The sequence below is a fragment of the Girardinichthys multiradiatus genome, chromosome 11, assembly GCF_021462225.1.
Source record: "Girardinichthys multiradiatus isolate DD_20200921_A chromosome 11, DD_fGirMul_XY1, whole genome shotgun sequence".
NCBI lineage: Eukaryota > Metazoa > Chordata > Actinopteri > Cyprinodontiformes > Goodeidae > Girardinichthys > Girardinichthys multiradiatus.
In genome coordinates this window covers 19,345,200-19,362,500 of record NC_061804.1, presented here as the reverse complement: position 1 = coordinate 19,362,500, position 17,301 = coordinate 19,345,200, and the positions used below count along the sequence as shown (strand labels likewise).

At 39.5% G+C, this 17,301-nt stretch overlaps 1 protein-coding gene across 1 annotated transcript; it reads right to left on the bottom strand.

The window, feature by feature from the left end:
- Window positions 1-639: 639 nt before the first annotated feature.
- On the bottom strand, window positions 640-17,083 carry LOC124876677 (lissencephaly-1 homolog A-like). Its single transcript, XM_047379634.1, has 11 exons — window positions 16,907-17,083; window positions 9,303-9,566; window positions 8,031-8,115; window positions 7,857-7,931; window positions 7,561-7,767; window positions 5,352-5,520; window positions 4,885-4,987; window positions 4,505-4,733; window positions 3,187-3,288; window positions 2,952-3,108; window positions 640-1,821 (listed from the first exon to the last, which is right to left on the bottom strand). The coding sequence occupies exons 2-11, from the start codon at window positions 9,332-9,334 to the stop codon at window positions 1,748-1,750; spliced, it is 1,233 nt and encodes a 410-aa protein (XP_047235590.1). The 5' UTR covers window positions 9,335-9,566; window positions 16,907-17,083; the 3' UTR covers window positions 640-1,747.
- Window positions 17,084-17,301: the final 218 nt, after the last annotated feature.

The window sequence follows — 17,301 nt, the reverse complement described above, 5'->3', positions numbered from 1 at the left end:
ACTTATAATGGCTTCTTGAATAATAACCAGGTTTGTGGAGTGCACAAGTATTTGTCCTCTGGAAAAGGTTTTCTCAGCAGAGCAGCTTATCTCTGCAGCTCATCCAGAGTCACCAGGTCTTTACAAGGCTGTTTGATGGCAACGTTTCTCTAGCAAACTGAGTGCTACAGAAACTGAGTGAGACATTCACAGGACACCTTCGTTTATAGTGAGATTAATTCACCCACATGAGAACACTATTTACTAATTGGATGACTTCTGAAGCCAGTTGGCTGACTGGATATTTAGGCTTATCAGAGTAAAGGGGAATGAATACATAAATGTACACAACGTTCTTACATTTTTTTTAAGATAGAAAATTATCACCCAATGGCAATTAACAGATATACTGAGAAAAAGAACAAGTTTGAGGTCTCTTCTTGCATATCTCTTTGGAAGTAAAGATGAAGTCTGCATCAACACGACTGAATCAAAAGAATAGCTCATCACCAGGCCTCTGGTAGACTGAGGCGGCCATTCAGGTGTGTTGGAGCACGGATGCTGCAGGATGTGAAACAGTATCCCATCTCACAGTTAAACTGAAGCACTTGATCCTGTCTCACATCCCGCAATTAAAATAAAGCACACAGACAGAGGAGCTATATTTACAGAATTTTATTTCATTATGCTGCAAACATTGACATCCAGATATATTGATACACAACTTCTTACTGTGCGTGTATGTGCATTACTGAGTGTATGTGTGTGTAAAGAGAGCAGTGAGACCACAGAAAGCTGGATGAAAATCCTGTGTGACAGAGCCCTGGGTGGGTTATCAAGGCAGAGATAGTAAGAGGGCACTGGGCGTTTCTCTGGAGGGACACACACATTTCATGAACAGGTGAGCTGACTTTTTCCCTCTGTAAAACACACTTTCGCGTCGGGTTTTAGGCCTGTGCTCTCAGAGCAGTTCATGGATCATTAAGATCAGGTGAGTGTCGACTTGAAAGCAAGTTGGTTAGAAGAAATGAAAGTGGCAAGAAGCTTTGCCTGCCCTCATCACACCACTGGAGTAGATTTGGTGCAAAGATTCTCCTGTCGAAACATACAGACACACTCACATGACATAAACCTAATGCAATAAACCAAGAAGCTGCTTCTGACGTGATTTCTTTTCCTTCAACTTCCTCTTTTTCACTTATTTTCTCAAAACAAAAAAAAAAAGCAGCAACAGACCACAGAAATTGAGCTGTGAAATAAAAACAAAACTAAACATAACCTAAACCCCCTCAACAGGAGGCGCCATTGGTTATAGTGCACTGTCAGTTAACCAGAACCCATCTGCACCAGCACACAGACATTTACCCTTTGACCCAATGGGAAATCATGACAACAGTATGGAAATTTGTAAATCTAACAGTATTGAATTCTTTTTATTTTTGAGTCACCATGCAAAGAGATTTCTTATCATTTTGAGTATGTTTATGTGTCAGAGATTGCGTGACATTTATTAAGCGTACCCTACATCCAGAATAATTTACACAAAAAGGACAATAGTCATCTTTATGGGGCTGGATCGACGTAGGGAAGAAAGGGGGCGAGGAAAAGGTAAAGCGCATTGGCCAACTATGATTTGGAGTGCAAGAGGTGAGGGGCAGAAGGGGGGAAAGAGCTGGGGAGCGTCAGTTAGGATGGAGCTTCGGGAATCTTTTTTTTTTTTATCCTTAAAATTGGGGAAAGCAGGGCAGAATGAGAAATAGTGGCAGTCTCAGCGACACTCCCAGACTTTGACTGTCTGATCCACACTGCCTGTGACCACGTACGGAGCAGTCTTGTGGAAATCTGTAAAAAAGGGGGAAAAAAATAGTTAAGGAATATTTTGTATGTGTGCTGAAACTGATTTAAACCTGTTTGGGGAACAGTGTCTGTACTTAAGCAGCTTGGGAAGAAGAATAAGTTCGTCAGTGTCAGATGTCTTAAAGACAATATCTTTAACGTAATAAAAATGTCTTAAATCTTTTAAGTTTCAGAACTGTTGCAGAAAAACAACACACTCAGAAGTCAAAGCAGGACAGAAAGTATGGTGAACAAAACTGAATTTAGTGCATTAAGAAGGTTTGATTCAGACAGTCAAAAACCAACGAGTTTCCCTGAAAATAACAGTTTCAGAGTGAAACAGGCATCTTTTACTTGCAAGAACAAACAAAGCAGCTTCGTAAACAACCTTCCTCTCATTTTCCAGACTTCTTGGAACAATGGACCAATTTTGTTGTTTTTTATGATAGAGGTAGGCCTAGCAGAGACCCCCCCCCCAACACATGCACCTCAGAGTCTGCATGTTTTACCAGCTAACTTTTCATAGCATTACTTTAAACATGCCAGGTATTTTGTGATATTAATACATCGATTCAGTACCCTAAAATTATTCACAACTCTGGTACATTTAGATTTTAAATTATTTTCATTTTACCAAGAACTTGTTTCATAAGGGAAATGAAACAAGCATCTATCAAAAAATAAAACAATGAAAAAAGTATACATTTTCAAAAGGTAATTTAGCTGTTATTGCCAGCTATTTTTATTGGAAAATGACTTTTGGAAACTTATTTGTAATGTTCTCAAAAATGAATGGACAAATGTTTATTGGCATTAGACCAATCAAACCCGTTTTAATAATTAACTATGGGCTTATTGCAACTTTCTACTGGTATTTTGATAATTCATGTTTGGTGATAAACCCAAGTCTTTGAGGAGAGAAGGCATCCTTGCCATCACCCTAATCTTTAGCTCCCTCCCCAGTTTCTCCACCAGATTCATGGCTGGGCCACTGCTAAATGTTAGTTCTTCCAGGTACAAGAAACATGTTGGTAAAATTAAGAGATTCATTTCCAGTTAAATCTGAAACATTTGGGGCTTAACTGCATACTGGTCTAATGCAGATAGAGGCATATGATAAATGAAATGAGCCTCACCCAAAGACGTAACAAAGTGTTCATGAGCAGACAAGGTCTTCATGCAGCGTTTGTTCTTGTAGTCCCAGATCCTGATTGTTTTGTCGTCAGCACAGCTCACAATGAATCGTCCTCCAGGATGAAACAGTATCCCACGCACCCAGTTGTCATGTCCCACCTGTAGACACGAGGGTGATTACCCACCACACTCTCAGCAACATCGAACACATCATAAACCGTCCTTTCTACCACTCACCAGAGTCATAAGGCAGATACCGATGCTGACGTCCCACATTTTAATCGTTTTATCTCTGGAACCAGAGAGAAGGAAGGGGCCAGGCTTTCCACTCTTTTTACTCTGCAAACAGATATACAAGAGGAGGGATGATAAATGATGGCACATCAAAGCGGCTAATGTTCCCTGTTATAGATAGGTGCTATATTAGAAATTAAGCTGCAATCTTCAGCAACAAAAACAGCATGGCTCAAAGTAGAATCTTACCTCCTATAATAAAAGGACGTGAGCTCACCACATCTGCAAATAATTTTAGACATTAGATCTATATTTTGTCTGACAAAGGAACTAAACTGGCTGCTAACCGGACCTAATCTGACTTTTGTCAGCTCAGGTTGGCTTGATGAATACTAGATACATACTAGATAAAGTTATCTTCATAATACAAACTAGCGGTCAAAAGGGAATGGGATTGCGATGTCAACCCACGGTGCATCCCCATGCTAGGAGCTAAGCTAGCTGCCGTTACTGTGTAGGACTATGGCAGATCCAAGCGTCAACATCACATCAAGTTGAAGATTCCTGGGTGCTGAGGTTAGCATCCCCACATGAACCAAAGGACATCGTCATTCAGATGCTTGAGACAAGAATGAAACATGGAGGACAGCTCATTCTAAAATCTATGCATATAGTTTATCCCCAACATTTGTGACAAGGAACCATTCTAGTAGCGCAGGTACCCATCACTAAGGGCTGTCCATCAACATGATGATGAGGAAATTACATATCGTCATTAAAGTGATTACTGGTGCCCAACCACTGTCCACCTCACATCCTGGAGATGTTCTCAAACTCCACCAAATTTGAAATGAGAAGCTAATGTATACGGAAATCATTCGTCAAAATTACTTTGCTAACAGAGCATATTCATGCACATGAGAGCAGAGATAAAACACATCAACAAGTAACCTAATTTTATATTTATGTGCAAAAAATGCAAACATTTTAAAAATGTCAGCAAAACTGTGAAAATCAGTCACTCCTTGTCCAGAAACGTATATAGATCCAACTTGTTTAAAAGCCTTGCTTTGTCACGATCAGGAGCCTCAGCATCTTTTACCCTCCTTTCAGTCCCTGTGTCTCTTTCTCCAACTGCTATCTATAGAGCTGAAGGCAAGCCTCCAACAATCCCAACATGCAATCCAGTGTGACATCTGTGCCCATTCCCCATTATTACAAAAGCTGCTTTCTAACAACTTCACAAAGTCACCTTTCACATCTTAATGAGCTGAGGCATCAAAATATTGTTAAATGTGATTCAGGCAGCAGCAATGGTTACCTCTGAGCCTGTAGCTTCCAGGATGGTGGGGTGAGCGCTGTCAGGGCCCCAGGCGATGCACTCTACCACATGTTCGTGCTCCCGCAACTCAGCTTTGCACTCCTTCGAGGCGACCACCCAGACACGCACAGTCTGGTCGTTGGAGCAGCTGGCGATCAACGAGCCATCCTGATTTGGACGAACCATCCTCACCCACTCCCTGTGGCCTGTAAATGTCTTCACACAGTACCTGCAGATACACGCAGCTTAACTCACAGGGGTGCCCTATGCCATAAATTCATTCATTCATTCATTTTAAGATCAAATAAAAACAGTAAGATCTAAAAATAGACTAGTTAAACTGCAAGAGTAATATAGAAAAACAAATATAGCTCACGTACCCTGTAGCCACCTCCCATATCTTGATGGTTTTATCTCTGGAGGCTGAAACTATGTGGTCACCATTTGGCATAATTGCTACAGACGACACATTGTGGTCGTGGCCTAAAAGACACAGTTTCATTTTTAGTCTCGTCACCAATTTGTATTCATCTTCATAGCATTTTAACAGTTTCCAAATAGATTTGGTTTGATCACCAATTTAATTGAGATCCTTGCAAATTACCACCCAGCTCAAAAACAGCCTGCTGTAATTATTCAGTCATGTTGTTTGATCCAATGATACATTATGTTTTGTGAAACCTAAAAATTCAAAACCAATATTAGCGGTCTTTTAACTTTTACTGTTGGATAAAAAAATAAAAAAATCCCTTTAACTTTATAATAAAATGTGACCTTGGTATACAAATACACTGCATCTGCAGGTGCTTCACTCTGTAATGAGTGTTATATCCGTAAACATTCTCACCATGCATTGTTCGGATGCACTCAAACCCTTGAAAGTCCCAAAGTTTGATGCTCATGTCAGCTGAACACGAAGCCAGCAGCTTTCCTGTGTGGTCAAAGGAGATGTCCTGCACAGAGTCTGTGTGTCCTTTGAGGGTTCGTTCAAAGTCCCCTGCCTCGTAGTCCCACACCTGAGATCACAGCAACAACAGTCAGCAAGGAACTCAAATTATACAACTATAAAAAACTAAAAAACTAGAGCTGCACCGAGAAATCGGGTGGGGGTGGTGGTGTGTGTGTGTGTGACTGGAATCTGCCGATTTCTGGCTTGAGTGGCCCTAACCGAACCTGCTTGGTTCCTCAAAAATCCAACACTTTTCTCATCAGTGAAGGCAACATGCATAAAAATGTGGCACAAAAGTCTGACCAGTGCAGCTCTACCAAAACCATTAAACAGACTAAATTTCACCTGAATTTGACTTTATTTGCCTGGCAAGATAGGTTTGGGGAACAAATTCAAAGACTAACTGAAATATCCAGAATAATTTAAATATAAACACTGCCACCCAATTCCAGATAAAAACTGATTCTAACATATTCAGATAAAAAAGCCAGACAGGTTCAGGGAGAAATATCGGCAGATAAGGATTCGAATCTGCACTCTGAGAAGTCACCAAACAACACAAGAATCAGCCCATGTCCACACAGATGAGTAGTGACAAAGCAGGAAACCAAGCCGGGAGGAAGGAGGAGAAACAGGAAGAGTGCGAGAGGAAGGAGGAAGGAGGGCAGAGGGAGAGACTGCAAGTTAATGAGGAGGAACAGAGTGTAAAAAAGGAGAGCAGATCTGTGGTACAGCTTTAAATTTAAGGGTCAGAGCTGCAGAGGATCTGTTGTGGTGTGCTGATAATTCAGCGTATAGCCTCTGCTGCATGCAGCTTTACCAACAGGTTTTATTGTTCTACACCTGGTTAAAACTAAGGGAGCACCGATTTAGCGGCTTGACGATCGACCCCGATTTCCTTAATCGTGAATGTTCGGTCGATACTTGCCCGTGAAACCGATCTTATCCACCGTTCTTATCTACCTCAGCAAAGGTCTGAAAATCACCCACCGTCCCCTTTTGCTCTGCCGTGAGAGAGGGCTGACAAACAGACCCGCCCAGTAGGTCACGTCTGCATGTGAGCGGTTCACAACTGTTGGCAACACAAGATTGGAACATTGAAGGTGTGTTGTGACCTTATGACACCTGACAGTGTCGGTTATAAAGAAAATCTGTATCGGCAGGCCAGGCTTTGATTGATTAAAGATTGGTAATCGGCCAGAAAACTGCAATCGGTGCACCCCTGGTTAAAACTCGGCTGTTCTCTGCATGTTTATCCTGAACCCCACCTCCACTGTATTTTTCTACAAAGTATTTAACACATGTATACAGAGAAGCCAATGGTAACCGAATAAACCAAGCAACATGAGATATACTGAGTTATGAAAAAGTAATTAACCCCTAGAAAGTTTTCACATTTTGTTAAGTTACAACCACAAAACCTAAATGTATTTTATGAGGAATCTGGAAAGGAAATCATGCATAGTTTTCACAAATAAAACAGCATGGCATGCATTTGCATTCAGCCCCATTTACTCCGTTACCCTTAAATCCACTCCAACCACCTGCCTGCAGACATCCACATCTCAGTGTGAGAATCTCCTGATTAGCTGTTCAATGCAAATGCTTTAGCAGTTACAGGGGAGAAGGTCTGACTTGAGGGCAATCTGTTAGAGGCTGCAGAAGCCAGAGCTACAATAGTATGATTTATTTTGAAGTATATTCATGTGTTAGAATGATTTAAAGTCCAAACATGAATCCAATACTTGAGAGTCAAGAATATACACTGAAATTCGTGGTTATAAGTTTCCAAAACATAAAAATGTTCAATAGGTATGAATACTTTATAAAGCGTGCATTAATGCCTCAGACACCAAATGTTGTTATACCAGCTGGAGTTTCCATAAACCTGCAGCATGTAAAGTCACAGTACCGATTCATTTGTGTAAAAGAGAAGTTAGCTTTGTGTGTTTTATGCTGTAAAATGCTTCTATAATAAAGCTGATAAAAAACCTTTAATATAAACTTATAAATTATGCATTCCATGTAGTTATGATCCATGAGTACGGTATGGTACGTTGCAATGCACCTAATTAAATGCCAGGTCAAGATGTCTCCTTATACACACCTTGATGGTAGCATCTTCAGAGGCCGTCACCATGACAGAAAACACAGGGTGAAATATGACCCGAGTGACTGGAGCACGGTGCCCACTCAGGGCGTATCTCTCTGGGGGACGGGGGATCCACTCCTTTGGATCTCTCTTCTGACCAACAGGTCCTCCATACGTCATATCCTCCTTCACCTCATTCAGCTTCGACTCCAACTCCATTACCTAAACCAGAAAGCGCAACATTTCAAAGCATGACAACAAAATGGTTATTCTTATTTGATCAAACCTAAGAGTATAAAGACGTTCCTTACCTTCTTTTGTAATCTAATAACAGAGGTCCATTTCTTTTCCAAAAGCCCGGCGTACTTCTTATCTACCTCTTCATTCTACAACCAAAGCAAAGAGATTCCCAGGAAAGGAGACCGCTTCATTGTAAAACTAATTGTTTTTCAAATGTATAATTTTGAGCTTTTGTCACTCCTTACAATATCTAATTCTGCTTCTTTCTTGAAAGTAGAATAGGCTTCCTCGTATCCATTGGAACGAAGATAGTCCGCTATAGCCCGATTTCTAGGAAGAGAAACAGTGTTGTTAATTCGAACCCTAATTGGATTCCACTTAGACAATTTGTCTGGATTATTGTAATTTCCATTTGAAAATGCCATGAATCACTTAAATTTTCAGAAATGTCTGCACAGAAAATGTGATTTCATTTAATAAATACCAGCTCCTCCTTAACAGAAATCGCTGTTCCTCCTTAAAATATAAAAGACCACACCCAGGCACAGATAGGAGTGACTGGTGTTGTAATTCAACCTTAAAATGTCAGTCGGAACAAATACAGAAACAAATTAAAACAATGTAGAAAAGTTAATAAAAGATATGTGCTGAATCTTTGGGAGACAGTGCTGCTGCTGCTATGGAAACCATCGACTCAAAGAGAGAGCTGGATGATGCAGTGAGGGTTCAATTACAAGCACACACGAGTACCACAAATACATAGATGGAGGCACACACACACACACACACACACACACACACTTATATAAATGGTGAAACAGGTCTTTTATAGGACGGAGGGTGAATATTTCATGAGTAAAGTACTAAATCTAGGCCAAAACTTCAGGGCTTTTTAAAACGGCTCCAATGAAACCTGGAATGAACCGTCTGTTGCAGACTACAAACTTGAGACCCTCACTGCAAGATTTCTGGTCCCAAATAAATCTTACTTCATGACCCTCGGATGTTACAATACTGATGGCAGTGACAGCAATATCGGAGTAAATACAAATTTAGCTCACTGATTCTTTGCTGTCGAGTTTTAAACAGGGGTGCAGGCCATAACTGTGTAAAGCTGCCCACATTATCCAGCCATCACTTGGTTAAGTTCCTCGTTGTTCCCCATCCCCCTCGTTTCTTTCCTCCTGTCATGTAGGTTATAAAATATTCACCAAGCAGCTATCAAGTGAAGCACCTAGAGCTCACATCTCCTTATGCTCTCCTCACTGATTTCAAATTGTTGTAAAAGATTAAATTACACAGCTAAAACAATGTCTTCTGGACGACTCATTCGGGGAAGCTTGAAAAATCCCACTGTCTTCAAACCTAAAAAAAAAAAAAAAAAAAAAAAAAAAAAAAAAAAAAAAAAAACATGCGATGCTCATCGACTGGCGCTTCTTATAATGAGCATCAGTATACATGTCTGTTCTTGCTCGCACGTGCAATGAACATGTAATCCTACATATAATTGCACTCACAGTTCATCTCTTTGTCTCTGTGACAGCACCATGGTGGCTGCTGCTCTCTCCCTCTCGGGGAGGTGAGAAAGAGGTGAAGCTGAGACGTCTGGCAGGGAAGCGTTCGGTGGGGAGGAGCCTGATCCCTCGGAGGACTACAGGTGGCAAAGAGAAAGCCACTCAAAGGACGGAGACCTGGAGGTGCCTTTGTTATCCCGGTACGAAGCTCCGAGGAGGTTTACAATGCTCCAAATGTTACCCACTCACTCACAACATGTCCATCACCTGATGAAGAGAGAAGGAAAGTGTTGATTTACATTTTTAGGGGAATTTTTCACAGGTAACGAGCAAGAGAAATGCACATTTATTCTGGCAAAGAAAGGCAGCTTTTAGGGTACAAGTTGCTTAAGGAAAAGGTTCTTTGTTATAGATTTCACATTTATATTTAGAAAATACAAACAAAACAAACAGGCCTTCTTTGAGGTCAGATCTGCAGAGTTTCCTATAGAATTCACATATACATACTAAACTTGTTTTAATAAGACAATTCAATGAAACATTGGCCATAAACGAAAATGTGCTGCAGGTTCTTCAGTAGATATAGTTACCTTAAAACAAGCAGATTATGAAGGGATAACAAGATTATTCACAATTATGCATCAGAGCATAATGTCCCTACGTTCTAGATGATTTTCTGTGAACTAGCTCACTCAACAGAAGTTGACACATGCAATTTTTTATAAACTTCAATCTGATGGATCAGTTTGGGAAAATCCCATCATTGACCTCCCATGCTGTGATCATCGATCTCCTTCAGGCTACGCAGTGAGACTAAGTTAGGCTATCCTGACTTCTCTTTTGCAGAAAAACAACTGAGCACAATTTGTCAAATGACACTGAATGATTTATAAATCTCAGAACTTTGTAAAACTTGTTTATACGTGGATGTTGCTGATCTAACCATTTATTTCTCTTAATGATCTTATTTTTCACCTCTACATTGATGTTCACACAGCCACGGCGTAGGTCTCCTTCATGGAGCTATCCATGCACTCCCACGTTTCCAGTTTCTTACACTGATCGCTGGTTAGAGTCAGTCTGTGGTAAATCTGGACTCTATTTTTAAAATCACTGGCTGAAAGATGAATTCTTTTACTACTTCCAACCACTTCAGACCAGATTAATGATAGCTGAAGCTAAGGTGCACAGAATGCAAACAAATATATTAGTTATAAAAACACTTTTCAAAACATCTGGAAATTTCAGCTGATCTTCTCTGTATGACTATGTGGTTTTATTTCACCATAATTCAGAGTCTAACAAAATGATTTTTTATTCCAAGATTAAATATTGTTATTCCTGATTTTAGTTGTAAGATGAGGAATATAAATAAAAAGCCCTTTCACAAAACCAGTAACACCGTTCAGTGACTGGAAGCTTACGATAGCATCCAATTCTTGAACTCTACTGAAGGTTGGTGCAGTAAAAGCACTAAGCTGCTTAGCAGGTAGACCAGACAACACGCAGTCTGTGTGTGTGTGTGTGTGTGTGTTTGTCGAAGTGACAGAGACCACTAGTCCTCCATACAGCTGACGGTGCAATGTGACGAAGAAATGGGACGGTAGCTAACAGGATTATCACCAAACACTGAGTGAGGACCTTAACTAGACGCTGTCCCTGTCTGCATCTCTGTCTGGTAGCAGGTGGTCTTACTGCTATGCTTTTTGTTTGCTGGATACTAAAGCTGCAAAATATATCATACTGCAATAGTAATATCAATGTGTGCAATATCAGAAATGCAAAGTACAGCTTAGATGCGATAACTGGTAGGAAATTGTCTTTAAAGTGTCATGCATGCAAATTCTGTTGGCCAATAAAATATCTGGCCAATTGAATTGACTTAAGCCAAGATGCTAAAGCTCAAAAAGAGTGGTGGCCACATTGTGATGAACGGAAACAAAGAAAAGAGTCAGGAATGTGTGGTTTAAACGTTATCAATATCGGCATCGCAATATTCAGCAACAGCGTCACAATTACCGTACTTGTTTTCCTTATATCATGCAGCTCTACTGGATGCATTTAAGGTAAATGAAATCTTATTAATATGTTTTTGATAGGAGGGTATATCATATTGTTTCATAAAAAATTAGTTGTTGAAATTATGACTTTGATTAGTTGAATGTTTACTATTAATGCATTTAGACCACTGATGTATCAGAACTCCTTTTACCAGGCAGCAAACATGATGAATCACTGAAGTGACAGAACAGAACAGTGATTTCCGCTGAGATGAACTGTCAGGCTGGTTCAAAAATAGCGAGTTGACCAAACAGGCCAGGGTCCAAACTATTACATAAGCACAGAGGTCAGTGGCTTCTGCACCTGCTTAACATACCTGAACATTAGGAACTGCATTTAAATTGTCTCCTGCACACTGTTTCATACAAATTAGTGACACTCTGAGCCCCGGTCTTGTTTCACTTATTCAAACACCACCAAAATATTGCCTGGTTGCTTGCCATCACACTGACAGATGAATGCAGCATAAGCTTTGGTGCTCACGAAAGAGAACAAGATCAGTGTCATAAATAAAGAAAAGGTGCAAGGTCCTATTTATTTATCAGTTTATCAGAAGAAGGTGGACTAACAGGTGTGATTGTCTAAATTACAGAGTCCAATTCTAGAAATACAATGCCAGAACTGAATGTGAAAGGAGAACAGGAGCATACAAACAGCAGTAATGCTTTTAAGTGAAATTTATTTGTTTAAAAGGAAAATCTTTTAAACCAATACATCTGTTGCAGGTGACAGCATTCAGAAATATGGCAGAGACGAGCCTGCCTCTGAAGAAAAGTCAGTTAATGATAGACATTTAATAATTAAAAACAAATCTGAAACAAAAATGTCAAAATTTGACAAATTCTTCTTCCTAACAGGATTATTATTGCATTATAAACATTTGTTAAACTCTTGATGGACTCCAGTAATTTAAGAAACAACTATTACTTTTATATATTTAAGGTGCAATCCAAGTTGTACTTGCTATCAAAACAAAGGGGGGTATTTATTTTAAAAATAACACACAAATGCAATGTGTCCTGGCTAGAATTCCTACAAAGAGCAGTATAATAACCACTCATGGGTATCTTCAGTTTCTGTCCAATGACTCAATTAAATAACCTCATATATAACATCTTGACACATAAAAAAAAAACCATTAAATGTTAAGAGATTAACTAAACTTACAACCAACCCTATTGACACAGCTTGCATTACCAGGCTAAGACCAGACATATCAGAACCATCATATTTATATTAAATGCTGGTGATACAGAGAATAAAGCAGTAAAGTCTCTCCTATATCCCTGCAGCCATTCGTTACCACAACACAGCTCCAATAATTTGTACATCTCTCCTCTGATTAGAAGCACCGAAATGTACACTACCATGTTGTCTTTGTTTTATAAACACAGAGGAAGGGTGAACATAGCCTCCATTAGGTAGCAGCATTAGAGCCTGAAGTTACGTGCACTTTATATTTTTCTATTGCACTGAAACACTCGCCTCATTTCTGGAGGATTTATTGTAACATCTTAAGGTTTCAGGTTTTGTTTTGATCAGCAGCCAAAAACCCAAACATATTAAAACAGATAATGACTTAGAACAGCTCATAACACAATGTACAAACTAAAGTGAGAGGATGGTTGTTTTTAATGATAGTTAATGACTTTTTTTAAACGTATCAATCTGCGATTTGTACATATCCACAGATAGAGCCACTCAATACACCCATTTCAGTCCACTTGAAATTTTTTATTTACGACGGTGGTTTAATTTGAGTTATTTGGAAGAGAAAGAAAATGGCATAATGACAAATCATGTCAACACAATCATTCAACTGCATCAAAAGTTTGAGTCAAGCTGTTAGTGTGACCTTTAAGCCTAACAAGTCCCTGAGAAGGCAGTCTGAACCACAAGGTGGTGAATGTTTACAAATCAAACGTCAAGACAGGCAAGATGATACATATAACTGACAGCTCACAATATTTTAGGGCATTTATCTAATGAATGTTTCGCAAGCTTAAACTCTGTAAATACTGGACAAAAGCCACTGTTCTGATAATTATGGGTCTTTGCATGTGAGAAAGTATGGAAACAACAAAAATATAACAAAACTCAGAAAAACAGAATAAAATCTCTTTTTACTGAATTAATGAGTATTGTTGACTATTGCAGGTCAGGAAGACCAGCCAGGAGGAAAGAACGGAGATGGCTTAGGTAATCTACAGGAAAACATCCTGCTTCGCATTACCAAAATAAACTTCAAACCATTGTCTGATTTGTAGTTGCAGCAAAAGGTTTTCAAATTAATATCCACAACATAAAAACTTCTTTAACAATACTGAATTGAGTTATAGTTAATCCACTGCAGTCAGACTATAAATGCTTCCTAATATTTTCTTCATCATTAGCTTCATCACGTCCCATTTGCTCTGAATTCTTTAATAATTAGCTTTTAACAAGAAGAAGAAAACTGGAAGGGGAGAAGAGGCTGAAGATGAGAAGGTTTTATTGTATCCCTGAAAAACTAACCTGTTTAGCTTTTTATTTCCAAGTAATTTCTGTCAAACATGAAAAGATAAATAATGGTTATTGTCAACTGTAAAAAAAGCAAAGCTGTTCTCAGCCTAAATGTTCCAGATATGTAATCACAGTCATCATCACAATATTTGTGTCTGTAATACTGCAATCGCAAAGGACTGTCTGGACGCAATATCGGATAGGCTACTATATTTCAAGCGTGGGATGTTCACACTCTGCATATTCATAATATATTACAGGTGGATGGATGCCAACTTCCCTTAATACCCACAGCTGATCTACAGTTCCCGGCCTTTGACCTGTGCTGCATGTCTTCCCCTCTCTCTACCCCATTTCCTGTCAGTCAATTTACAAAATAAAGGCCACTAAAGCCACAAAATAAAATCAAAATAATACATAAATAAAAAATAGTAGTCCAACTAGACTGACCAGATCAATTACTGTCTTTGGTAGAAATCATGTTACCAAAAGGCAAATAATTTACTAGTAGGTGTAGTAGAGTCATAAAAAAAAAATAAATCAACAGAACCAACCAGACAAAAATGGGTCGTTCTAGGCATTGATCCCGAAGAAAATGGTATTTTGATTAAGCCGTTGATTGGAGAGGGGAAAACGTATAAAGAAGTGCAGAAAATGACAGGCTGCTTGGCAAAAATAATCTGCAATGCTTTAAAATGAAAACGAAAACCAGTGACGTGGAAGATAATGAAAGACCACCTTTCGAATGGATCGAAGAACAGCCAGAATGGCAACGACTCAGCTAATGACCAGCTCCAGGGTGATCAAAGAAGGTCTGAAGTTAACGGCGAGCACTGTAACAATTAGAAAATGGCTGTGTGAAGCCCACGCAAAGTCCCACTGTTAAAAAACAAGACGTGCTGGAGAGGATACAACCAAACAACACAAACATTTTGTGGACTGATGAAAGTTCTTCCTGGGTCCAAGGACCGAAGACAGTTTGTCAGACGACCCCCCAAACACTGAATTGAAGCCGCAGGACACTCTGAAGACAGTGAAGCATGGTGGTACAAACATCATGATGTGGGGATGTTTCTCTTACTATAGTGTCGGACCTATTTATCGCATACAAGAGATCATGGATCAGTTTGCCTCTAGCAAAATACTCGAAGAGGTGCCATGTTGCCATATGCTGAAGAGGACATGCCCTTGAAATGGGCGTTTCAACAAGACAACCCCAAACACATCAATAAGCGAGCAGCATCTTGGTTCCACACCAACAAAATCAAAGTTCTGGAATGGCCAGTCCAATCCCCGGACATTAACCTGACTGAAAACTTGTGGGGTGACATAGAAAAATGCTGTTTCTGAGGCAAAACCAAGAAATGTGGAATCTTGTCAAATCATCCTGGGCTTGAATACCTGTTTAAAAGGTGCCAGAAGTTGACAATAAATATCCTCTATCAGCAGGCTCTTACTTTGAGTTATTAGGGGTCATAATCTCATACATTTAATTAGGGGCAACGGGCCTAAATAGTGATCACAAACATGATCAATGGAAATACAGTGTGAATTACTTCATAATTCAACAACATACTTAAGGAATGAATTGATACAAGAAGCAAGAAATGATTGTTATTTTGTATGTGCCACTGCAGACTACAGGTTGGCAGTTCAAAACCAAAAATAAACAAAAGTTAAAAATATAAAACAAAAATAAACCCTAACCTGATGATATTGTTAATCACCTAAAGATCACCATCTTATTTCAAGTAAACTAACTCTAGAATCAGTTGTATTAAGACAAATTTTCAGACGTATTGGCCAACAAATTAAACAATAGGGAGAAAAAGTACCAACTAATTTGTTTATCTTCTTTCTTTATTCAATATAATCCACTGTTGAAACTGAAGTTTTGCACATTTCTCTGACATTTATAATACCCAGTCTATAAAAACATTATCTTCGTCGTAAGGAAATGTTTATTAGCAAAAACATTTCATGCATACAATTCCTAACCATGCATAGGTTCTTATAACTGCTTCATGATAGACAAAAGTATAATGGAAGGGATCAATATTTTCCTAATAATGCTGCTTGCATACTCAACACGCATGAGCCACCACAATGCAACGGGAATTAATCGAAAACTCACATGCATAAATTAAATTATACTAACCAACTAAACCAGTTATGTACATGTTATTTGTTTCTGGGGATTTTGCACCAACTCCAACCCTAACTTAAAAACCCCAGCAACTTCTTTAGTTGTGTTCATTTAATAACATGTCGAAAATCTGTGTGGTGTTTCTGGGCTTCTAGAGGCGCAAGGGCAACGTTGCAGCAATGGCTCATCAGCAACGCCCTTCCCAGCTAAGGTTAGCCTAGCACACTAAACAACAAGCCCAGCTGTCAGGGTGAGCAGTGGATTTATACGAGCACAGTCAACAACACAGACAGGGCATCTAATCTCCGTCAACCGGTGACTCATTAACATATTCTTGTTTAATAAAAAATAAATCCACAGTCATCCGTTAAATGTCATCGGGGAATTTATGTAACTCAAGTATGAATAACGCTGTTGGTATATTAGATAAAATGCTCAGTCAAGAACAGATACAAGTAGAATGGATAACTGCCAGGCAGGCTGACAACAGAAATAAGGTTAACGCTTACATTTAAGTGTTAGCCACAGACCTTGTTAGCTCGTCCAGTCAGAACTTCCATAAAAAGGCGTAGCTAACGTTAGCCACCTAGGCTCCAAAACAACTGTTTTGATGCAAGTCACGCACTGATGAAGAAGAGCACTTTGGTTTTGAAATAACGAAGGCCATTTGTGTAGGTAAGTAAATCCGTGCAATTCCCCCAGTCTTTAACCTGCTGCCTTAAACAATAACAACTTTTGCCTATTTAGTTAGCTCAGTTTAGCTTAGCTTTCGGCCTCTCCGCCATTTTGAGATGGAAACGGGAAAGCGCAGACACTGCAGGCGAGCCGTCGTCAAAATAACAAGTCCAACTAAGTGCCAAAACAAACGCAGAAGCGCCACTAGAAACTTCCAACTTACCATTTTACACATGAGGAACTTCATATTTTCCTTAGCAAGCCTGTGCATGTGCTGGGGCGTTGTGTGGTTTGACTGCGGTATCGTGACTTTTCACATCAGCCGGCACGGACGGTCAGATTTTCTCCTCTCTCACCGCAGTCAGTCAGTCAGCCCGGCCCCGGCTAACGGTCGCGATTGGACGCCGGTAGCGCGCACGTTGAAGTGGGCGGCGGCGCGTAACGGGCATACGTCACGCTCACGATTTTTGAAGGAAAATACCACAACAGTGAAAATAACAACAGGTGAAAGAACGATTTTTTTTTTTTATTGAGGAACATTCCAATGAGGGGTTCAATTAAATTAATTCAACTAAACAAATGAAATAACAAAATAAAAAATCTTCTCTGTTAATATAT

Excerpts from the sequence above, each read along its gene's own strand:
- LOC124876677 (XM_047379634.1), bottom strand. The coding sequence starts at position 9,334 with ATGGTGCTGTCACAGAGACAAAGAGATGAACT. Across the intron at positions 8,116-9,302 it reads CAGAGACAAAGAGATGAACT|AAATCGGGCTATAGCGGACT; the intron begins GTGAGTGCAATT and ends TTCTCTTCCTAG. Across the intron at positions 3,289-4,504 it reads TGGAAGCTACAGGCTCAGAG|AGTAAAAAGAGTGGAAAGCC; the intron begins GTAACCATTGCT and ends ATCTGTTTGCAG.